The 24593-nt window shown below is 41.9% G+C and overlaps 3 protein-coding genes and 3 long non-coding RNA genes across 6 annotated transcripts; 4 read left to right on the forward strand and 2 right to left on the reverse strand.

Moving 5' to 3' along the window:
- Positions 1 to 223: 223 nt before the first annotated feature.
- On the reverse strand, positions 224 to 1571 carry LOC135345319 (uncharacterized). The gene is made up of 2 exons (XR_010397688.1): positions 622 to 1571; positions 224 to 570 (listed from the first exon to the last, which is right to left on the reverse strand). It is a non-coding gene; the product is annotated as an uncharacterized LOC135345319 (long non-coding RNA).
- A 10023-nt stretch (positions 1572 to 11594) lies between these two features.
- LOC135345266 (uncharacterized) lies at positions 11595 to 12953 on the forward strand. Its single transcript, XM_064542681.1, has 2 exons — positions 11595 to 12558; positions 12609 to 12953. The coding sequence occupies exons 1-2, from the start codon at positions 11608 to 11610 to the stop codon at positions 12924 to 12926; spliced, it is 1269 nt and encodes a 422-aa protein (XP_064398751.1). The 5' UTR covers positions 11595 to 11607; the 3' UTR covers positions 12927 to 12953.
- Positions 12954 to 13381: 428 nt separating this feature from the next.
- Positions 13382 to 14430, forward strand: LOC135345342 (uncharacterized). Its single transcript, XR_010397716.1, has 4 exons — positions 13382 to 13632; positions 13999 to 14104; positions 14148 to 14273; positions 14328 to 14430. It is a non-coding gene; the product is annotated as an uncharacterized LOC135345342 (long non-coding RNA).
- Positions 14431 to 14609: 179 nt separating this feature from the next.
- LOC135345329 (uncharacterized) lies at positions 14610 to 17813 on the reverse strand. The gene is made up of 4 exons (XR_010397702.1): positions 17671 to 17813; positions 17252 to 17335; positions 15053 to 17174; positions 14610 to 14999 (listed from the first exon to the last, which is right to left on the reverse strand). It is a non-coding gene; the product is annotated as an uncharacterized LOC135345329 (long non-coding RNA).
- Positions 14953 to 15936, forward strand: LOC135345294 (plexin-A4-like). The gene is made up of 3 exons (XM_064542726.1): positions 14953 to 15046; positions 15154 to 15342; positions 15535 to 15936. The coding sequence occupies exons 1-3, from the start codon at positions 14992 to 14994 to the stop codon at positions 15933 to 15935; spliced, it is 645 nt and encodes a 214-aa protein (XP_064398796.1). The 5' UTR covers positions 14953 to 14991; the 3' UTR covers position 15936.
- Positions 15984 to 20724, forward strand: LOC135345309 (hepatocyte growth factor receptor-like). The gene is made up of 13 exons (XM_064542742.1): positions 15984 to 16239; positions 16387 to 16608; positions 16672 to 16824; positions 16871 to 17097; positions 17152 to 17201; positions 17258 to 17350; positions 17416 to 17499; positions 17678 to 17895; positions 18175 to 18287; positions 18662 to 18827; positions 18911 to 19053; positions 19585 to 19742; positions 20407 to 20724. Exons 1-13 carry the CDS (start codon positions 16225 to 16227, stop codon positions 20478 to 20480), a joined length of 1716 nt encoding a protein of 571 aa, XP_064398812.1. The 5' UTR covers positions 15984 to 16224; the 3' UTR covers positions 20481 to 20724.
- The last annotated feature ends 3869 nt before the right edge of the window (positions 20725 to 24593 follow it).

Consider the following 24593-nt stretch of genomic DNA (forward strand, 5'->3'; position numbering starts at 1 on the left):
ACTTTTGGCATCAATCGTTTTTAACAACAATCATGGTCGATCATTACTCACTCTCAGAGTTTTTGCATGCAAACTAATCATGTGTATTAGTAGGCTAGCTTTATGTTATGTAGCTTTGGCATCTCCACCGAGGCATTAGCCTCGATCCCAGGCCGAGTTTTCGCTTTTATAACGGTTAGGCAAACAACTGGGCCTGGTACTAGTTGTCTGCACATGCGTCAAATTTTCATTGTATATTTGTGGTCGGCAAAAATATTTAATAAATCAATAATAGAAATTTGTACACAGAAAATGCACAGAGTGAATACACAAAAGATGCACATAGGGAGCTGCTTCACAAAGGCCTGGGGAGTTGCCAGTTGTGCTGCAGCACAATTACAGTGACCCAGGGCAACTTCAGGATGATTGAATGCCTTCAAATTACGTTTCAAAAAGATTTAGCAGGCTGCTGGACTTCTCTGATTCTAGGCCCCAACTCGTAACTCATTGCTTGAGAAAACGTAGATTCTCTTGATGTCTCTGAGCTACCCAGCAACGCTCGAATGAGCAGGTCATACTCCAGTCCTGTGTCTGTGAGTATAGGACAATATTAAAAGAAACCAAAGACGGTAAAACCCTTACCTCAAACTGTCCAGTCTCGTCCGTTAGTATAGCCAAGAGGAGCACTGTTGGGATAGCTGGATATTAGCCATTGCTCCTGTACAGAGAAGTAGACATTTTAAATACGTGTAGATCTATACATATTAAATTTCTCGGTTATAGTGTCATTGTCGACGAGCTGATGATGGCAGCACCAAGTTCTCTAGCTCACACTCTTCACTTGATCCACCATATTAATGATGAAACTATAGTCTACCTACATTCTTGCCAAACATGAACAAGACTTGATAGCATAGCCGGCCATAGGGCCCACACAAAAATATCTGACCTTAACAAGCTTGACAAAGCTTTATACCTCTTCCCTTGTTGTTCAGTCTTCAGAATAAGCTTCAGAGAAGAGAGAAGCTTCAGCTAAGAGCCATTCCAATCGATTCCAATAATGATAAAACGGGAACTGACTTCTAGTACACGATAGTACACGAATATAAATGTCACGAAAGTGAACGAGAATATCCATTCGTCAGAATCTGACGAACGATTGACGCATGCGCAGACAACTAGTACCAGGCCCAGTTGTTCGCCTAACCGTTATAAAAGCGAAAACTCGGCCTGGGATCGAGGCTACCGAGGCATCAGCACCTTCGGTGCTTTCATTCCTTCAGAAACCCCTTTAGTAAATGTCTAGCTACGCCCCTGCACACAACGGGTTGGGGTCATTGGTACAACTGGTACAGTCTATACGCTGGGAACACTCCTCTATGGGTACTTGGTACACCTTCAGAGGGGGAGGTAAAATGAATAGGGTAGAACATAATTATACATGCAAGCATTAACTCACCGAGGTATAAGTGGATACTGTGATGTAGTTTAATCCCTCATGCCATGACAAATAATAATGTATATACATATCAAAATAAGTCACTGGCTGATTGTAGAATGAGCCATCAGTGCTCAGGGTCGATGTACCACTGACATCGTACTGTGAAAACACAATACCATTATACTAACTGACTCAACTATGCAGCACTTACTCCGAGTATCCTACTATCACCGGTTACAACAAACACAAAGGAAAACTGCTCCACCTTCACAGCTACTGAAGCAACAAGGTTTAGGTTGCCAAAGTTAATACGAACTGGTGCTATTAGATCAATACCACCATTTGGGGCGAGAAGGCCGACTGGACTGGGTGTGTCACATCTGTCTACTGGTATCTGGAAAATGACAGTGTGCATGTGAATTACTATAGTAAAAATCTAGGCATACATAAAAGTAAAATCTGTGAGAGACTGAAAGCCACAATCGAACCCTAGTTCATACAAAGCAGTCACTCCACAGGTACTTTGTCCTCCACAATCTGGCATGTTGCAAATACGTAACAGTCTTACAGCTCGTGCATCAGCAGGTTCACTATATCGACGACAATAAATTATAGTAGGCAAATCTACCACTCACAAAACCACCAAATGCATAGAAGTATCGTTCAAAGAAATCAACAACATTGCGTGTGCCTGATGGATTGTTGTCGGAAGATCTATTGAACCCCTCTCCGAATTGTTGCAGTATCATTCTCTTTCCCCCTTCATCCTCCATTGTTCCAATGTAGAAAGTGTCTCCTGATGTAATGATAGCTGCTCCATATCCAAGATCTCCCACTATAGCATTACTGACACTCCTGATAGGACCAGCACTGAGGTTGCTTGCCGCGTTGTAGACAGAGCAAGAGAGATCCTCTAAACACACCACCAACATCCCAGTAGAACTCAGGGCCAGTCCTTGGTCAATGACATAAGATCCTAGATCAACTCTCTCCTCTTGTATTAGCTGAGCATTCAGTCTATACAGGTATTTGTCTGCAGCAAGGAATGTTATCCCAGTGGAGTCCACTTGCAGTCCTGGGAGATTGGAAGAATCTTGGAAGGAGAAATATTGAGAATTAGCTGCTCTTCGCAGCAGAAACAAAAATAAGAGTGACAATAACATAGCTCTACCTCTTAGTCTATTCTAGCATGCAGTCTGCCCTAATACCCCCAACTTTTTAGAAATACATACCACAAGTATTTTAATGGTTCATAAGGATGACATCACAAAAACATTGATAATGAGATTCATAATGATGCACCCTATACAACTCTCAGATTGTAGTGAAGGGTGATTTTTCTGAATTTCCAAAGCTCATAACACAGACCATTAATTTTTACTGAACTAGAACTTGTTACTAGGAGACAAATTATCAATATGGAATGTATTGACTCAGCAAGTTTGGACTGGATTGAGATAGTGTGAACAGCTTGCACAAAAATTCAAAGATAGCTCATTCTGAATAGTCTCTGGTGTCATCCTTCTTAATTGTTCAATCAATTTTTAGCTTGCTACGTCGATGGTGAATAGCTTGCTCAAAAATTCAAACTTTCCGCAATCGTTTAACACAACTTTATGCTAGTTTGACCCAAATTCGTATTTTAAAGTGTTTATCCTGTCTTCTTATTACATATTTCAACTTTCATAGCTCTAAAAACCTTCAGAAACAAATAAAAACTGCTTCATTAATATAATTCATGAGGCAACTTGTAGCACTTTCTGTCTTAAAACATTTGGGGTCTTAGGGCAGATCGATAGCCTCGAATCCAGGCCGATTAAAATACGGCCTGGTATCTATTGCATAGTTAATTAATCATAGGCGTGGTCCATACACGCCCATGTACTATCTACTACAGTGCATCCAGCTTAGAGAGTAGATTACCACAAATGTGTGAGTGGCTGTACTTAAATGTTGAGGATGATTGGAACCTTTTTAAGAAATGGTGCTGATACCATTGTGTAAACAGCTAAGGTCTCAGACTTCATAAGATAATTGTTGAATGGTTTAGGTATCCTGGCTATCCTTCATGGGTCTTATAATTATGTTCACAGTGCCTATAATTCTGGTTTTCAGGTGTACTTTTGGTTAGAGTGAAAAATTAATAGCTTAGCTTTCAAATTTCTGTAATAAGTTTACAGATTAAATGGGCTACATTTTGATACCAAGAACATCCTCTATGCTTATTCCATTGCTGAAAAAACTACAAATTTTACTACTTTCTACAGTTTTGATGACATCAACAGCTGCAAACCATAAACCAATGACGCTCTAATCAACCACATAAGTGGGCGTACAAAAACTGTACGCCCACTCTTAATTAAGCATGTGGTTGATTAAAGCGTCATTGGTTTGTGTAAGCCCTCGGGGGAATACATAGAACTGCCCTTTGTAGTACAAATCCAATACACCCTTGATACCCATGGTACAACAAAAACCTAGGCGTGGTTTACTGGAATTAACGCATGCAATGCAGTGCAGGCAATAAAGTCAAACGAAATGTTTACTCACAAAAAATATTCACAGTCAAGGTAAATGAAATGTTTACCCCATGAAAATTACTCGCTATAGTGCTCTGTTGCTTTTGAACTTGGACCACACTTACTTACTTACTCAATGCCACAGTGTAATATAATACGAACCATATTGACACAGCCATAATTATATGTAATTGTTACTGGCATTCTTATAATGATTGGCAATTGTACAATCATTCTAAACAAAAGTTACAGTCCTAATGCTAACCAGAATGTAGATGCCGAGACACACTACGTATTAGTTAATGTACAGTGTAGAGGGGTTTATGACAGTAAACCTCCCGACTACGAGGGCGTAAGCCCGAGGGGGAGGTGTGGTTTATTGTCATAAACCCCGAGGCACTGTGCATTAATTAATTGATATATGTCCCATCTGATTGGCTGACTGGTTGCTATGCATCAAGCTTGCATGACTACCACATAGCAACACTATTCAAACAAGAAGACAGTAGGAAAAGAGAGCTCGTCCACACCACATACCAGGGCTGCTGTACATGTCCCTCAAATCCTTGTGCAGCCTGGACAGAATATGAGCAGCCAGCCCTGCCTTCCAAGCGAACGGTACAGAGCCTCTCCCCCTCTCTGTTCAATTAGTCAGCCCCTCCCTCCACTTACTGCGCAGCAACCAGCCAGGAAGAAACAACACAGCTAGCTCTAGACGGTGTCTAGACCAGCTCTCTTCAGCTATGCCAGGCTAGTAGGCAAGCAAAGGTAAGCTTAAAATAGCCACTCCTATATTATTACTAAACTGGCTTCTTTTTATTTAAATACAGAAGCTGAACAGGCGTAGTGCAGTACTAGTGCTAGTGAGCAAGGCTCAGCCTGAGCCCTAGCCCTCTCCCAGAGTGTCTCTAAAGCAGCTCCTTCTGCAAGCACACAGCAGAATTTTTGATGAACTAGTCTACAGACTACACCCTCTGTCTCTATGTTTTCATTTATGACATTTTGTTTCTCATGCAAGACATTTCCATTCATCGAAAACACCATTAATTTTATTTTTGCTGCATATGCTTGAGGTGCCAATTTATGTTATGGTTAGAACATGGGCATGAGGTATCTATGTGTTATAGTGTCCCAAAGCTCGAGGGCTTTAGCCCGAGGGATGAGGGACACTATAACCATAGATACCGAATGCACATGTTCTAACTGATTTAGATCCCAAAACCTATTGGCTACTAAAAATGCACTAGCTTAGCAACAGTCAACCTATATAAACAGCCAACCTAGCAACTGCATCATTATTCTTTTGAAAACTAATATCTGAAGTTGGCATCTCTGTGTCTCTACTAAGTCTGTGGTCTCTATTCAAGTCAACCCGTACCCTGTTCCTCCACCTCAGTTTGATGGACAAAATTATAGTCCTAGCTAGCTCCACCCACAAAACGGAAACAACCAGCTCCTCCCCCAGTTTTGCAGCAAACAAGCCCAGCACACTTCCCAAGAAACAAGCGGCTTGTACTACTCTCACAAAGCGAAAGGAAGACACCTAAGCTATAATTTGCAGCAAACAAGCCCAGCAAACGAGCGGCTCCTATACTACTCTTGAAAAAAGCGAAAGGAACTTTAGGAAGAAGCCAAAGCTAGAATCCCAGCACTTCCATACATCCAGCTCCTCCCCCATGCAGCCTTGCAGCAAAAAAGCACAGCACACTGCCCAAAAAACGAGCGTCTCCTACTACTCTCGAACAAAGCCAAAAAAAAAGAAACTAGAGCTTCTCTCTTTCATTCTAGTTCTGTTATTATATTGCATCTAGCTACAATAATTTTTATGTTATTACATGTGTATCTTCTTGTAAATCACAATACAATGTACAATGTTGTAGTTTGTAGCCCAGAGCAATCTATAGTACCGGTACTATAGCTCATAGTTCCCTGCTAAATACACTCAAATGGGATCTAAGACAGTTAAACCCCACTAGACTACATGGCAAAAGTGTAGTAGGTGGGAAATATTGTCAGATATACTATTGGGCCCAGACTATAACCTATATATACCGATTGATATTCGGTAAAGATGTCCATAGACCAAGGACGTGCATTCTAATGATATATATAGGCACAAGACAACAACAAAACACACAGTGCATTAGTATAGTGTTTCAGGAATTCATGAGCTTATTTCTGTGTGGAGAGACACAATGTTCACATAGGAATGTATTCAGTGTAGACCTATATCTCTTTCCTTGGCAATCTGTTGTAGAAATTACAACAACGGTAACGAATCGTTATGATGAATTAGATGAAGTTGTATGTGAGCTCCTCCCTGACAAACAAACTGTAGTCTAGGTAACGGCCTTATCAGTCAAGTAGGCTAAAAATCTGTGTCCTTTGATGTAAGCTTTGATGTCTCTTTGTGCATATGTAGTTAAAAAAAAAAAAGAAACCTTTGACTAGCTAGGAAGAGTAGCAGCAGTAGTAGTAGGAAGAGTAGCAGTAGTAGTAGCAGTGCAAGCAGGACTAGACTAGATTAAAAAGTTGGTGGAAAGAATAACTGACCGTTTGGACGTCACCTGGCTGCCAGACTTTCATCTCGACTCTTCCCCCTGAGTAGCTGGCCTTTCTCTAAGCCACAAAACTGAGCAAGAAGCTGAAGAAGCAGCTAGACAGAGACATGTACCTAGCCTTGAGAATTGGGAGGCGTGGCTCAACTAGTTAGCCCAGCCCAGAGGAATTGTTACCGTGGGTACTGAACAACCGTAGAAGTAGGGCTACCCCTGGCTTTACTGAATTAACTAGCTGTGTCTGCTGTCTAGTTGGACCAGATTTAGCTAGATAATGGGGTAGAGAATAGTTGAGCGGTGCTGTGTGTAGCTTGAACTGTACTGGCTGGCAAGAATCTAGTAAGCACCCTATGCACTGATAACTCGTCAGAATGGAGGGTATGTTCTAGGGATCTGGACAGCTGTACATCCAAAGGAGCCAAGGAGTGCCAATCATCTTCTCCCAGTCTCTGACACGCTAAACAAAACGAGCTAGAACTGGGAGTCCCAGCTAGAATTGCTAGCCGGATCTAGACTAATAGAATGACATGGAGGCGTGGTGAGGCCGGTGTCACAGGACACGGCCTCCCCCAGGACAGGAGCTCCGGGGGGGGGGGGGGGTTCCGTCCTTAGGATAAATCCTCCCCCCGGAGTTTCTGTCCTAGGACAAAAGCTCCTACCCCAGGACCAGAGCTCCCCCATTCTGCGGTGCAGGTGAAAGTCAGTCCACAGGTAATCTGAGAGGACTAGTCTAGGCTACGAAGTAAACAGCCATAGACAAAGCCTAACTAGATGCAATAGATTCTGTATCTATTATGTTATAGATCTCAATACTCAATATATACAACAATGCAAGAGAAAGAAGTACAATAAATATAACCAAAAGTGCACAAATCATAAAGTGATGCAACCAGAACAAAACCAATTACCTACTGGTTCTTTGCGAATTTTGGCACAGCGATAGTGATACCACTCACTACATTTGTCACACATGACCATATCCTCAAAAGAATCCGGTCTCTTGCACATGCAGTATTATTGTAATGGCAATGGTTTGTGGTGTTGGTCTTTTGGGCATCACTTTCTTTGTGCGAGGGAACCGTGAGAGTTTGCCCTTCTCAAAGCACTTAATGAGATGTGCTCTCATTTTGGCCTCATCAAACACTAGAGAATCCACATTATCGTTCATAGCAGCGTGATATGCAGCAGCAATGCTAGCCTCGATCCCAGGCCGAGTTTTTGCTTTTATAACGGTTTTGCCTAACCGTTATAAAAGCGAAAACTCGGCCTGGGATCGAGGCTACAGCAATGCTAAATAGTCCGCAGTTGTTAGCACCCTCTTGCTGCTGGAGAGCCACCACAGAAATTAATAGCCCATTGCATTGAATTAATGGGCTATACACTTGTGCTATCTGGAGCTCAGTACTTGGGGAAAGCGTTCCATTGAAGCAGCTGTCGTACAAATACAGTTCACCCTTAAACAGAGAAGTGGCAATCCAGTGCTGTCGTTCTTCAACAAAGAAGATTTGCACAGCTGCACGTGTACAAGTAAAATTATCATAATTACATAAACGTTGTCTTACCTGGGCCTTGATTATTGGAAACTGGTGGAAATGCCTTTAATTGGGCCAAGAGAGTATTATAGCAGCCTTCAAACTTAAGGAATTGCATCGATAATAACTGGTGGGCTGCACGCATATGCTTGTCGGAGAGCATACCACCTATTGCACTCAACACTTGTTTGTCAAAGAGGTTTAGATCTAGGGTCTTCAGCCACATCGTTCCCTATAATCATATACACAGAAGTCTAAGAATTGTACAAGATATATACACAGCTTATACAGAATATTCTACCAAGAAAATAGACATGTTATGATAATTATATATTATTACCTGACTCTTTTGTTTCTTCCTAGGAGGTGACTTGCAAGGATCTTTTGTGTCAAGAGGACGCTTATCACGCTTATCTTGCTTTTGAGAGGGTAGGTCAGGCTTTTGAGAGGGTAGGTCAGGTTTTTGAGAGGGTACATCAGGCTTTTGAGAGGGTACATCAGGCTTTTGAGAGGGTAGGTCAGGCTTTTGAAAGGGTACATCAGGCTTTTGAGAGGGTATATCAGGCTTTTGAGAGGGTACATCAGGCTTTTGAGAGGGTATATCAGGCTTTTGAGAGGGTAGGTCAGGATTTTGAGAGGGTACGTCAGGCATTCGTTTATTCTTAGGAGGTGATTTGACTGGAGAAGAGTGGTTGTCTTCAGAGCCAGGAAGAGTGTTTTCTTCATCGTTGGTTTCTGTAAAATGTTTTAAGCATAATTATATAGCAAGGAACACGACAGAAGGAGGTTATTGCTAGCCACACTTTACCTGGAGAGTAGTATTCCTTTAGCAGTACCCCATTGGAACACTTTTTCAATACTTTGCCGCTCCCAGACTGCAACTCGTATCTACCCTTGTCAAGGATCTTATGGACAATATATGGACCTTTCCAGGTGCAGTCCATTTTCCCTCCCATTCGATGAGAATTGGCCATATTCTTTAGCATGACACTGCTGCCAACTGGATAACTCTACGACAAAAATGGAAAAAATAAGCTAAAGTTTGCTATATAAAATAATACCTTCAAAGAGTTATGCTTGTTGTCATACTGCTGCTTCTGTTTTTGCTGTGCAGCAGCAATGTTCTCCTTGGCATTGAGGTGACAGCGGTCACGAATTTCCATCAACCTTCGGAGAATTCCATCCATGTCTTCTCCGTCTTCTTCATTTTCAGTCTCCTCTCCACTCAATTGGTCAGCATCTCCTCTATCTTCTATAGCGTCGGCACCATCTCGTTGATCCATATCAAAAGTAACAGCTTTCCGCGGGTGGCGATTGAACATTAGGAAAAAGGGTGTGTACTTTGATGACGCCTACAATCAAAAAATAACATATGCATGCATGATATAATAATTAAAATTTTACCTGTTTTGATATGCGATAGGCATAAAGAGCAGCAGAGAGATGCTGATCCCAGTCATCAGTACTAGAATCGATTACCTTCTTGAGAGTGTTCACTAGAGTCTGGTTGAAGCGTTCATCAAGGCCATTTGTTTGTGGGTGGTAAGCACTTGATACGCAGTGCTGTATGTCAGTCAACTGAAAAAGTCGGGTGTTGATTTCGTTGACAAACTCTCTTCCTTGGTCTGATTGAATCACTTTTGGCCACCCATGCCTGCAAAATGTGTCAAACAGAAATTTTGCTACACCTTCTGCTGATTTTGATGGGAGTGGGGCAGCCTCAGGCCACTTAGAGAAATAGTCTGAAAGGGTGATAATGTACTTGTTTCCAGAGCTTGTTTCAGGTAGAGGTCCTACCAAGTCAATACCAACTCTGTACCAGACCTTTGTCACAGGGATGGGGTGTAGTTCTGCTCTGGGCTTCTGTAGTTGGTGATTCGTTCGTTGGCATTTGTCGCAGTGCTTGCAGAGCTGTATGACGTCAGCATGTAGGCCTTTCCAGTAGAAATCCTGAGCAACCTACATGCATGAAACAGATATAATTATACTTTATAAGATATGATGATAAATATACCTTTCCATAGGTCTTGTCTCTCCCAAAATGCATCCCATCCAGTCCATCGTGGCACATGTTTAGTATCCTGCTTTTCTCCTCTTGCTTCACCACAACTCTTCTCATTCTATGCATGCCAGTGCTGTCCTTCTCAGGCAGGTATAAGCATTGTTGCTGCAGAGCATATCTTTGAGCTTTGTCTCTTATACTTCTCTTGTCATTAGTGGAAGGCCCATCTCTGTATTTCTTCTGGCCAGCATTGCTGGCAGCAGTCTTGTACAGCAGTATGTCCTCATACTCTTGTTGAGTAGCCATTCTGATTGCTAACAGTCTATATATTTCGCATGCACGCGCACGCTTATTATAACCCTTTCCTTGCCATTCGTGAAATCTGGAACAGGAGCGTCTTTAGGTCGATCAATTAGTGTGGATCCGGCCTCACCACGCCTCCAAGTCATTCTATTAGTCTAGATCCGGCTAGCAATTCTAGCTGGGACTCCCAGTTCTAGCTCCTTTTGTTTAGCGTGTCAGAGACTGGGAGAAGATGATTGGCACTCCCTGGCTCCTTTGGATGTACAGCTGTCCAGATCCCTAGAACATACCCTCCATTCTGACGAGTTATCAGTGCATAGGGTGCTTACTAGATTCTTGCCAGCCAGTACAGTTCAAGCTACACACAGCACCGCTCAACTATTCTCTACCCCATTATCTAGCTAAATCTGGTCCAACTAGACAGCAGACACAGCTAGTTAATTCAGTAAAGCCAGGGGTAGCCCTACTTCTACGGTTGTTCAGTACCCACGGTAACAATTCCTCTGGGCTGGGCTAACTAGTTGAGCCACGCCTCCCAATTCTCAAGGCTAGGTACATGTCTCTGTCTAGCTGCTTCTTCAGCTTCTTGCTCAGTTTTGTGGCTTAGAGAAAGGCCAGCTACTCAGGGGGAAGAGTCCAGATGAAAGTCTGGCAGCCAGGTGACGTCCAAACGGTCAGTTATTCTTTCCACCAACTTTTTAATCTAGTCTAGTCCTGCTTGCACTGCTACTACTACTGCTGCCTACTGCTGCTACTCTTCCTAGCTAGTCAAAGGTTTCTTTTTTTTTTTTTAACTACATATGCACAAAGAGACATCAAAGCTTACATCAAAGGACACAGATTTTTAGCCTACTTGACTGATAAGGCGGTTACCTAGACTACAGTTTGTTTGTCAGGGAGGAGCTCACATACAACTTCATCTAATTCATCATAACGATTCCTTACCCATTGTTGTAATTTCTACAACAGATTGCCAAGGAAAGAGATACTAAAGCCTTGACAGGTTTTTGACAGGGTACATGTACCCGGATGATATATCCTGGGGGCGGGGATTCTGTCCTAGGACGAAACCACCGGGGGGGGGGGGGAGGCATTGTCCTAAGACAGCAGGCTCCGGGGGAGCTGTCGCCCGGAGGTTCTATCCTATGACACCGGCGGATCCACACTAATTGATCGACCTAAAGACGCTCCTGTTCCAGATTTCACGAATGGCAAGGAAAGGGAAAGTTAATAGTGGCTATATACAATATAGATGTTTATGCAGAATATAGAGATGGCTATGCTAGTGGGTTTCCTAGCTTTGTTTGTTCTGCAAGGAGCAGTTCATTCTCAATCGTTCTCCTTTGATTTCGTTGATGACTCTGACAATTTCCCAGGATTGCAAGTGGACTCCACTGGGAGAACATTTCTTGCTGCAGACAATTACCTGTATAGACTGAATGCTCAGCTAATACAAGAGGAGAGAGTTGATCTAGGAGATACTGTCATTGACGAAGGACTGGCCCTGAGCTCTACTGGGATGTTGGTGGTGTGTTTAGATGATCTCTCTTGCTCTCTCTACAATGCAAGCAACCTCAGTGCTGGTCCCATCAGGAGTGTCAGTGATGCTATAGTAGCTCTTGATTATGGAGCAGCTATCATTGCGTCAGGAGACACTTTCTTCACTGGATCTGTAGCAGAAAATGAGATAGCACTGCAACAGTTTGGAGAGGGGTTTAGTAGATCGTCTGATAACAATCCATCAGGCACGCACAATGAATTTGTTTTTGGAGGTAGTAACTTTGAACGACAATTCTACACATATGGTGGTTTTGTGAGTGGTGAATTTGCCTACTATGTTGTCGTTGACTTCCGACCTGTTAGTGCACAGGCTATAAGACTGCTACGTGTTTGCAACATGCCTGATTGTGGAGGCCCAAGTACCTGTGGAGTGACTGCTTTGTATGAACTGGGAATCAATTGTGGCCTTCAGGGGATCACTGAAGATACTTGTTTGTGTGCAGTGTCATTAGCGGAGGACTTCAGTGGGATATCTGGACTCACTGCTGTTATAAATCTTTGCCAAGGTGGTAGTAACTCTATTTGTGTGGTCAATATCACTGCTGTCAATGAAGCTATGGACGCTAAATATGACTCTTGTATTGTGTCCCGGACTGTTGGAGAAAAAGTTGGCTTACCATGGAGAACAGGCTCAGATAACTGCGATACTCTGCCTCAGCCTCAGGTTTGTATTGCCTACTTGCATACTCCTATAACATAGAAATCATTTTCCAGGAAACAAGGAACAGATGTGACACACCCAGTCCAGTCGGCCTTCTTATCCCAAATGGTGGTATTGAAATAATAGCACCAGTTCGTATCAACTTTGGAGACAGTCTTGTCTCTTTTGCTTCAGTAGCTGTGAAAGTGGAGTATTTTTCCTTTGTGTTTGTGGCAACTCATAATGAGTTAACTATAAGAGGAGTAAGTGCAGTTCTGTTGAGTCAGCTATATATTGTGTATAATCATGGTATTGTTTGTCATTGTCACAGTACGATGTCAGTGGTGCATCGACTCTGGACCCCGATAGTGCATTCTACATTCAGCCACTGACCTCTGTTGTATATCACTTGTCATGGCACGAGGGACTAAACTACATCACAGCAGTCACACAAGACTCCGTGAGTTAAAGTTTGCATGTATATGTCCTACCCTATCTGTCTGCCTCCCCTCTGTCCTCTGTTAGGTATTCCAAATTCCGATTGAAGAGTGCTTCCAGCGTATAGACTGTACTAGTTGTACCAGTGACCTCAACCCGCTGTGTGGATGGTGTGTGGTGGAAAACAAGTGCTCTCGTCAGACGCAGTGTCAGAACTCCAGTCTCTCTAGTAGATGGACACAGGACAATGCCAACTGTTTTACTGCTGCTACTGTGGAGCCTATGCAACGTGTGCTTGACCCTGAGATTCTTGCTACTGAGGTAAGGCAGTGGCTTGTGTATATAGTTGTGTCTGAGATCATATAAACTGACCCCACAGCTCACAGTGACTCTGACCTCTCCCGGCCTGCCTAACCCCCTTCCTGGAGAGAGCTTCTATTGTCATCTGGCGGACAGTGAAGGACGTTTCCCACCCATCATAGTACCAGCTGTTGAGGTCACCCCGGGAACAGTGTTTAGTTGTGATATTGAAGGACTGGTACCTGACTATCCTGGAGTATCTGCAACCATTAACCTGGGATTTCGGAGCTCTTTGCTCAATGAGCCATTTGATATCACCAACCAAGCACTCACCATCTACAGGTGCTCAGGAGGAGAAAGGTATCCACCTACATGAATATTAAATACAGGACAAGTTTAGTTTTCCAGTATAATTATAAGCTCATAAATACAACTCCCACAAATAAAATGATTGAAGATTATCACAATATAAATTGCAGTTTGTCTGCAATGTGTAGCCAGGCCGAGTTTTTGCTTTTATATATCGGATGGGAAAATAACCTGGCCTGCAATATATTGCATCCGGGTGTGTCTATAGCAATATAGTAAACTGCGTAGTAAAATAAATGCATGTACACTAAAAACATTAAAAAGTGCGACGACTTAATTAGTATGCTCAACACACTTAAGAACATTGTCTATAGAGAAAATACGATAATTATGTCTTTATGACACCGTTGTATACAGCTGTAAGGATTGCCTTGGGATAAATAGTCCGTGTGGATGGTGTAACCTCAACAAGCAGTGCAGTGCAACATCAGCTCCTTGCAGGAATGCATCTCACTTCCGACAGGTGAGGTTATGGGGATCTGTATCTCTATACATCCTCTGTACAGGTGTCTGGAGGCAATGATTTCGCTGCTGAGTGCCCCCTATTGGACACGCCCCCCTCTGGTGAGTACACTCAACCAGTAAGGGTGGCCCAGGACCTTCGACTGACCACCAGGAACCTCATCTCCCCTGTAAGTAACATGACCTGTATATCTGATTGTTCCATAGTTTCCCTCTCCATATAGACAGATGGCTTTGAGTACTATTGTGTTGTGAATGGAGTTAGTCTGACAGCTCAGTATGAGAACGAGAGCTCCATCCTGTGTACAGTGGGCAGTGGACAAGTGAGTATTTTATGTGATTGAATTATCCAGTGGAATGAAGAGGATCGCTTGTACTGTTAGTCACAATAAATACTTGCATGTATTACGTGCCTGATTAACATGTACACGAATGTTCCAAGTTCCACTGTACATGTGCTAATGCGCCTCGGCATGTTTTACTTCGCTCCAGAATGTTAGAGTGTATAGAATAGGACATTAGTTTGTAAAGTAATGCATAGTTTTTTAAAATAAGTGTTCTATAATAATATATTCAAAAAACAAATTAGAGCAAGAGTATAATACAGTGTTATGAAAGAGGAGCTTAGTCTCATTGAATGGCTGCTGCATGTTTCTGACATCAAGCTAAGATAAAAATGGCTAGAAGAAGCTATTAGTTTTTGTTGCATCATTAAATAGTTACAGCTGGAACAGACACAAACACAATCAGTATTAAATAATGCACACAGTCATGTAGATCTACTTGTCCTAATTAAATAATAGCATGCAAGTATAATTGAATTAACATCCTGAAAATTTGTAGTTCGGCACACTTTCTCCTGGTGTTGGAAGTTTCCCTGTGGTTGTTATGGTAACCTGGACGGGGAATGATATCAACCAAACACTGAGCAACACCACGTCAGGTATACCATTATAATTATCTGCCAACCATGATTATTTGAATAATGTGGATAGACACTTCCAGATAGTCTAGACAATCTACTAGTTCACCCCACACCCACACACACAGTGACGTTGTATGATTGTCGTGACTTGGCCAGTGGATATTTGGAATGTATTGCAGTCAGAATGGGGTCAGAGTTCGCATGTGGGTGGTGTGGAGGTAGTTGTGAGGTGATGCAAGAGTGCTCCAATACTTTCATTACTGAGGGGATAAATCCTCCTGCCCCTGTCATCAACTCATTCACTCCAATGTCGGGTAAGAATGCAGTGAGCGTAATATACGTACCTATCATTATGCGTACATACAGCATGTGATTGTCATATGTATAGTGTATAGATCTATCATACTTGCATTACTAAGCCTTTTCAACTTCATGAGCTTATAGTAAGTATGCTTAACTCACTATTTATCGAGGACATACAAAATTTATACATACTCAATCCTCAGGACCAGTTGAGGGTGGTACAGCAATCACTTTGAGGGGTACTGACTTCGGAGGAACTTTTATCGACGTTCAGAACTCCATTCTTACATTAGGAGGCGTGGCCTGCACTCCCCTCATCACTGGTTACATACCATGGCACCAGTTTGTCTGTGAGACCACACATTTTTTAACAGAAGGGTCAAAAGACTTCTCTCTGACCATTGACTCTAGAGTAGCCATTGTAAACGGTGGCTCCTTCACTACGGTGGATCCTACTGTCAGCAGTGTGACTCCGACCTTTGGACCCATGGCCGGGGGAACTAAAGTAGTTGTGAGGGGGTCTGCACTGAACGTGGGTAACCAGGAGGACACTAGAGTCTCTCTAGAGGTCAGCGAGTCAAACTACGTCTGCAAAATATCGTGAGTGATACTCTATATAACACAAAGCTCAAACTTTTTTCTGCAGATCTATCGAGTCTCAAGAGATTTGTTGCACTACCTCAGCAGCAAACCTCACCTCCACTGCTTTGGTGGTGGTTTCCATTGATGCTGCCAGAGTCAGCAATCCAGGAGTGGTCTTCAGTTATCGTAACAATCCTAATGTGACTGCTGTGTTTCCTAGCAACACCATTCCTAGTGGAGGCATCACACTGACTTTTACTGGACTGGACTTGGACGTAGTACAGCAGCATGTGTTGGAGGTATACCAGCCAATGGGGGATCCTCTGGTAAGCTATCATATATACTGGTAAGCTATCATATATATAGCCGGTAATTTCGATGGTCAAACTTTTTGATTGACATTTTTGCAGAGAACGACGCCCCACGTACTTGTGTCGAATATGTTGTGTCGTTATTGTGTCCCTCCCCTACAGAGGAGCAACTGCAGTGTTGTGGACCATACCACCATCACATGCTTGACTCCTAGTCTGACAACAACCTCACTCACACCATTGGACTATGCCCTACTGTTTGATGATGTCCCACTCATTACACAAGCACACCTCCTCATCAGCGTCCAATCAGATCCTTCTCAATTTAGACTAAATAGTTCTCAAGAGGTCACCAGTGGCACAGAGACGCTCATACGCATTGTGGTATGTATTATTAGCTAGTACACTGACTATACTGTTATCGTGTGTGTATATATATCCATGCAGGGTGATAGTCTTGACTCAGTAGAGACCAGTGAGATAAGAGTGATCGTGGGAGGGGAGGAGTGTACTACGACACCTAGTAGTTTGAGAGGAAACGAAATCATCTGTATTGCCCCCTTGGAGCCCCCGGGAGGGGAAAACTCAGCCGTCATTCAAGTGAGTGACTATTAAACTGCATATAAGCTATATACTGTCCCTTCAGGTGAACGTTGGGAGCAACATCTCTCAAGTATTGGACCAGCAACTGACTTACACAGGTCCTGTGACTGCTGCAGTTCCACTGGAGATCATCATCCCGAGTGTATTGGGGGTTATAGTGATGATCGTGTGTGTAATGCTGACCATTTTTGTCTGTGTCTATCGGAACTATTGGAGGAAGACCGTGTCAATTGCTATGCATGAACAGATGATGGAAATCGTGGCTAATACGTAATAATTATAGTGTATAGTCCGTAGCTGTTCAATTATCTTATTCATTTACAGGAGAACACGGGAGGACATATTTCCTGTGGATGGCAATACAGCACTCATTAGTAAGTTAAGTTCTATATTATAGTTTGCACTGATAATTATATTCACTGACCCACAGAATCAGAACTTGTTGAGATTGCTGAGTCTATCCCAGACTCAATCAAAATTCCAGCTTCCATATTGAAGCTCTCCAGTACTGCAATTGGACAAGGTAAAGAAAGAATGATGTGTAAAATAAATTTACAGGAGAATGTAACTATAATTATAATTATACAGGTGAATTTGGCGTTGTGTACAAGGGAGTCCTGACAGACTGGAACAATGTACCTATTCAAGGGGTGGCCGTGAAGACACTGAAAGGTACGATTTCATAGCTAGCTTAATTAATATACACTTAGTCTGTTCAGCGACTAACTTTATGTTCTATACATGCATGCATGGTTATCATTCATGAATTTATTCTTTTCACTATTATTATTATACTTATAAGAGATTACAATTTCTGCAATTATAACCGCAGTTCTTGTCTACCTTGCAGGTCTGTTCTCATTGTCGGATGTTCAGAGCATGGTGTGTGAGGTGAACAAGATGCAGGACTTTGACCATCCTCACGTCATGTCCCTGATTGGGGTGTGTCTCGATGCTGGCCCTGGCATTGCCATAGTGATGCCATATATGGCCAACGGGAGTGTTATTGGATATCTCAAGAGAGAAAGGAGCAGCCTTGAGTTGGATGATGACTGTGAAATTGATCAGGTGTGTATAGCTTAAAATCATGTCAGTATCTAGCCTTGTCTGCATGTATGGGTGTCTCAGCAGAGAGGTGAGTGCAATTAAGGGGCTGATTAGTGTGTGTGTAGTTATGAGGGAGGACAAAGGTGCACACTACACTCCCATCTTCTACCGTAGTCAAGATTATTTACCTCCAATTTACTCTTCAACGGTTAATTTAACCAGCCTAAGAAAAAGAGTATTCAATTTGAGGATTATGGAGATAGTCTCATTATATGAGGAAGCTCTTGACATTTTGTACAGATTTTGGAAGTGAGGAAACTGCTACTAAAAATGTGCCATCAGATAGCACTGGGAATGGCCTACTTGGCTGAGCAGAACTTTGTGCATCGCGACCTTGCGGCCAGAAACTGTATGTGAGTGAACTATCGATGACTGCATGTGTGTACAAAGAAACAAGAATCATAATTTGAAGACATATTAACTAGATCTAGCTGTAAGTTTAGGACATGAAAAGATTCCTTGTTTCTCATTAGCCACTTCCTCAATTTGCATGAGGGGAAGAGGCCAGAGGAGGATCGTCTCTGTCAAAAGGTCTTCCGGAGGACTTTAAAATTCCACTCAACTAGCTCCACGTGAATTGGACATACTATAAAGAAAGAGTATAGATGAGTGAAATTCAATTTAAGTCCTCCGGAAGCAACTATAATTGACCCTGACGATCCTCCATTGCTACGTATATCTATATTATACTTAGTGTGATGTTAATTTTGTACATTCCTATATATAGGCTGGACTCGGGAGGAGGTATCAGGGTGGGGGACTTTGGTCTGGCTGAGGACGTCTATGCTAGCGGCTACTTCAGACAGAACGACCGAGCCAATGTAAAGCTGCCCTACAAATGGATGGCCTTGGAGAGTCTCAACGATGCCATCTTCACAGAGAAAACTGATGTGGTCAGTCATGCAGTACAGCATACATACATGGTATTAGCCTAAGGCAATAATTGTTGTTATAATTATGTTGTCCATGTGCCCAGTGGTCGTATGGTGTGACTGTGTGGGAGGTCTTCAATGGAGGAAAGACCCCCTACCCTGCCGTGGACCCACACTCCCTCATCCAGCTGCTGGGAGAGGGGCGGAGACTAGAGAGACCTCTCAATGCAGCCTGTGCCATTGAGATGTGAGTGTATACCTGAGTTCAGTAAAAATTTCGAGGGTGGTATACATAATATTATATTGTATGGCAGTTTCAATGAGCTTTGTGTTCAAGCGAGCCCCTGTAAACAGGTCTAGTAATCCGGGTAGACTGAGGGGAGCTATGGGCCGCTGCATGTATCCTATTTGATTATTAATCCGTGCATTCGCAACACGCAGCAGAGTTAGAGTGATTTGTGTGTGTGTGACACAAAAATGAGCTGTTTGAGCAAACTAGACACTTTCATGGACTGCTTAAGCCTTATATATACTGCTAATGAGACAGTAGTTGAAAAATAATACGCTATAGTTACAGTTGAATTGTAAGTGATCTTCGAAGACGAAAAAAAACACTAATCGTTGCTATAGATTCACGATCATTTCCCGTAATCATAACGTTATAGTAAGGTCATTCGGTAAAAAGTGATTGTATCTATTTTGCCGCTGCAATGAAGCTCAGCGCTGCACGGGGTGAATAATAAATTTTATGTTCTATATGAGAATCTTATACATGCAGTTCTAAGCTGATGCGTCAGTGTTGGAGGGAGGATCCAGAGGAGAGGCCAACCTTCTCACAACTGTCCTCCATTGTGGAGAGGCTACTGACATCCATTGCTGGCTACACTGAGCTCGGTATGGTGCTACTGAACCCAATTCAAGAAGCGGAGCAGCTCAGTAAGTGTATGAAAATTATAGATATATACCGGTTAGTAAGCCGGCGCATGCGCCTATAGCGAAAAGAGCAGGCCTCTATGCGCCTATTATCCGGATGCGCTTATAGAGATTAACCACGCCCATGACGTTTCAATAAAGCAAATCTCCATTAGATATAGCTCGATCGTTTGTCTCCAAGAGGTCTATAGTTCTATCTGACAGCAGTAACACAACTACCGGTAGTTAACATCTGTGGATACCAGTTGTTGGGCAGATAACTTTGCAGAAAACCATGCACCTTCTATCCAGGCTCTTAGTCTGCTAACCAGGCGCCTATTAGTTGATGTGCGCTTATCAACAAGATTATAAGGTAATAGTCAAAAATACTGTACCTTAGTATGGCTGCCCACAAAGATCATCACAATTTTTGAATTTACTTAGTGTACCGTATAGCGGGTAATTTTCGGGGGACAAAATATTCGTATTGAGACATTTCGTGGGTAATATTTCCGTGGCTGGAGCTTGCACTGAAGGTAAAGATAAGCAATGTCGCTTCATTCGTGGGTAAAATATTCGTGGTCCAAGTGTTAAACCATATTTGCCCCACGGAAATTACCCTCTATACGATATAATTATGCTAAAACATGCATGTTGTTATAATTAATCATTCTTACTGCCCATGCAGAATGTGACAATTTACCCACACCCACTGAAGACGCTCATCACTATGTCGATGGTCCACTAGATCACCCTCTATAGCATTCGAAAACAGAATGTACAAAGAAGAATTTACTGCAACAGATAATTAATTTTAATGCTTATAGCTCATGAGGTTAAAGTCGAATTGCTGTTCCCTGTACAGTATAATGTAGTGAACTGTAACCAGCTGCTTTTATCTTAACTAGCATCATAATAATAATTATAATTATGCATGTATATATACACAATAAGACATGCAGTATTATCGTATAGCCTATTATTGTTTTTACACATGCAAAGTTAATTTTCCTGTCTTTAATGACAAGTAAAAATCGAATGCAAACTCATAACTTAAATTGCTGACTTTACTGTGCTGTATTAGCAAATTGCAGTTGTATATGAGGGGCTACTCTGCAATATCTAATTTTTGAATCTAGAATTCTATGCACTCGATCTATATACTTCAGCTAGCTACATTGCTTGAGATACTACAGGCTGAGCTCACAGTTCTATGTGGTGATTAATGTAGATCTACACAACTAATGATTAATCGAAGTTCTAAATTACCTATAGGGTTCACAGTCACATTCTGCAGTAAAAATGAAGCGTAAGCTATAGCCAAGCCTTTGTTCTAAAATAATTTTATGTATTTTAATTGGGCGGATTTGAGGGTAATCCAGAACTCAAAAGTTTATTATTCTATTTTAAATGTTCAACTGATGACTTTGCTTTGCATGGGCTAGCAGCGGAATACTAAACAGAAAGAGTACAGTCTTTAAACTATATACGTACGAAACTTGCACACCTACGACATATAAAATCTATCTTATAGCGAATTATTTTCGTATGGTGGAATTTTTCGGATTTAAAGTTCATCTCATTAAGAATGCTAGCACCTTTTTTCATGAATAGGAGGCGACCTAGCGTTAAATTGGAGACAAACCGGCCCGGGAACGAGGCTAAGGTTTTCTGAGATAGTAGTTGCCTCACGCTATGCGCTAAGGCTCAGCATTAAATATTGCGTTCCATGCCGATTTATCTCTAAAATAACAACTAGATCTAGATCTACCTTAATATTACTATTATAGACGGGTAGTAATTTTAGCGTTTTCAGATTTTTCTTTGTTTTTAGGGTACTAATTTTGGCGGATTTGAGCAAATTCATTCTACCACAATATATCTCAAAAGATGTACAAGTATGAGTTTTAAGGTTGAATAGAAAGTTGGAGTCTGAAAAAAGGGCTAGCTTACTTAGCATACTCTCAAAAGTACATTATAAAAAAGAAAAAAGACAATGAGATTCATAATTTCTTATGTATCATAAATAACCGCCAAGAGAGTTTAATAGGGGGGCCAAACTTTTAAGAGGGGGCCCAACATTTTAAAATTCTAGGCGGGGGGGCCAATCTCATGCTATATCTATAGTAATACATCAGTCTGCCCTATAGCCTCGAGACCACGCCGATTAAAATACGGCCTGGTCTTATTGCATGGGTGATAGTGCACATGCGCAAACTGAGTTACCCAGAATCTGGGTAACTCGTATACTTTATAGTAAACCTTTGTAAAATTATACCATAAACTAGTTTGATTACTAGTTTCTTTCCGTATTAATTTTAACAAATACTTGTCTCCTGTGAAGCTGTGGCTTATGCTCTCTATTGTGTTGTCGAGAAGGTTGTGGCACTCTATTGTGTTGTCGAGAAAGCTTGCACACTAGTCTGAAGCCAGAAGAAGCTCTCATTTGTACAGAAACCAAGTTCAAAACATCACGACCATCCAACCATCATAGAGGTAGATGAGAGCCTCTTCTGGTTTCAGACTAGTGTGCAAGCCTTCTCGACAACACCATAGAGAGGGCCACAGCTAGCTAGCTAGGCTATAAAGCTTCATATACATACAGTGCATCCAGCTTAGAGAGTAGATTATCACAAATGTGTGAGTAGCTGTACTTAAATGTTGATATCTTTTGATTGGAACATTTCTAAGAAATGGTGCTGATACCATTGTGTAGGTGAATGAATGAGCTACAACATATCTCAAAAAATGTCCATGAAAACATGAGGTGGTGGGTTTGGGGGGATTCCTTCTTTCTTTCTTTGTTCCTCCAATTTTCTCTTCTGTGATAAAGAACAGAAAAAGGAGAGGCTGCGAAGGAGGCTAATACACTGCTCAGCTTGCATGTATAGTGAAATATATTGCAGTGGCTGATCCAGGGGGGATCCCAGGGTGCCATGGATCCCCCCTTTCCCTTGTGGCTTTACTACAGCTACCAGCTAGCTATTTATCAGTATTGTAGCTATTGTATAAATTTGATTCAATGATTGTACCTGTTGTTCTGATGCATCAACTGCCAAAGGAGTGTTCAGGTTAGCCTAGGTTAGCTAGTTGACTGTTTGTGGCAGAGAGCTAGCTAGCTCTACGCAAGTTTATTATGGGACTTCCCCTGGGATTTTACCTAGTCACGTGTGACCGGAAGTGGGCGTAACCCCAAAAATTTCGCGCTCGTAGTTTGGAACACCGGCCTTTGAAAGAGCGGGAAGTGCGGCCTGGGATCGAGGCTACCCCCTTTCATATTTCCTGGATCCGCCACTGTACTGTGCACATTGAGGACTCTATCTTTAAGATAGTTCCGACGCAGCGCTATACTCTACCCAGGAGCAGTACCACGCATCCACCTTCCTCTATCCCTTTCCTTGCCATTCGTGAAATCTGGAACAGGAGCGTCTTTAGGTCGATCAATTAGTGTGGATCCGGCCTCACCACGCCTCCATGTCATTCTATTAGTCTAGATCCGGCTAGCAATTCTAGCTGGGACTCCCAGTTCTAGCTCGTTTTGTTTAGCGTGTCAGAGACTGGGAGAAGATGATTGGCACTCCTTGGCTCCTTTGGATGTACAGCTGTCCAGATCCCTAGAATAGCGATGTCAGACCGATTTTCATTTTTGCTATTTCTAACTCCTATGTATTACTATCTCTTTTGAACACTCTAGGCAAACCAGAAAAACTTTACTGCACTGGATTTGGTCAAGCGAATGCAGAGATACAGCGTTTTGAAGAACACTAGTCAGGGAAAAATTCGTACAAAAATTTACCGCATTTTAATGTACTTGGGCGGGACTTATGAAATTTGTTGTTAATACCGGAAATGATCTTAAAGTTAGCATATCTGCTGAACCGCTTGGTCTATTCTCTTTTAAAAAAGTATGAAATGGACACTCAGGACTCAGGAGTTGACATTGTAACCATTTGATATCTATTATGAAGTTTATAATGTTTCTGTAATGTATATCTTTATGATGTCCCTATAATAGTATGATGTCTCCTACTTCAGAGAGTTCTTTTGGATTTAAAGTAACCATGCTATCTTTTCTTTCGTACAGTATATTGTATCATGTTTCAGAACTCTCATCAGTGTCCACCTTACGCTTGTATCTGTTTCTTGATCTTTATAAGCAACTTTTCTGTCAATTTCATTTGGTCTAAATAATTCGTTTTTAGTGTGATGTAGATTTAAGGCCATACAACTATAAATCTATGATACAACTCTGTTGACAGCTTCTAATTAATACAGTAGATTACTCTTGTCTTTTTTGTGTGCAAATTGAATCAGTTTTTGCAATTTAATAGTTTTGGTAGATTACATTGTTGTCCCTGGAATTCTCTCCAATCTTTCTTGTTTCTTTTCAACAGAGGCTTTCAGATTGCTTCAATAATTACTTTCAGTAACTTCTAAGAACTTCTAAGAAATAAATACAGCTATTGGTACACTTGGCTTGATTTTACTGCATTTCTATTCTCAGCTCCACCCATCTATCCTAGCCTCGATCCCAGGCCGAGTTTTCGCTTTTATAACGGTTAGGCGAACAACTGGGCCTGGTACTAGTTGTCTGCGCATGCGTCAATCGTTCGTCAGATTCTGACGAATGGATATTCTCGTTCACTTTCGTGACATTTATATTCGTGTACTATCGTGTACTAGAAGTCAGTTCCCGTTTTATCATTATTGGAATCGATTGGAATGGCTCTTAGCTGAAGCTTCTCTCTTCTCTGAAGCTTATTCTGAAGACTGAACAACAAGGGAAGAGGTATAAAGCTTTGTCAAGCTTGTTAAGGTCAGATATTTTTGTGTGGGCCCTATGGCCGGCTATGCTATCAAGTCTTGTTCATGTTT

Source organism: Halichondria panicea, chromosome 12, assembly GCF_963675165.1.
Source record: "Halichondria panicea chromosome 12, odHalPani1.1, whole genome shotgun sequence".
NCBI classification, from domain to species: domain Eukaryota; kingdom Metazoa; phylum Porifera; class Demospongiae; order Suberitida; family Halichondriidae; genus Halichondria; species Halichondria panicea.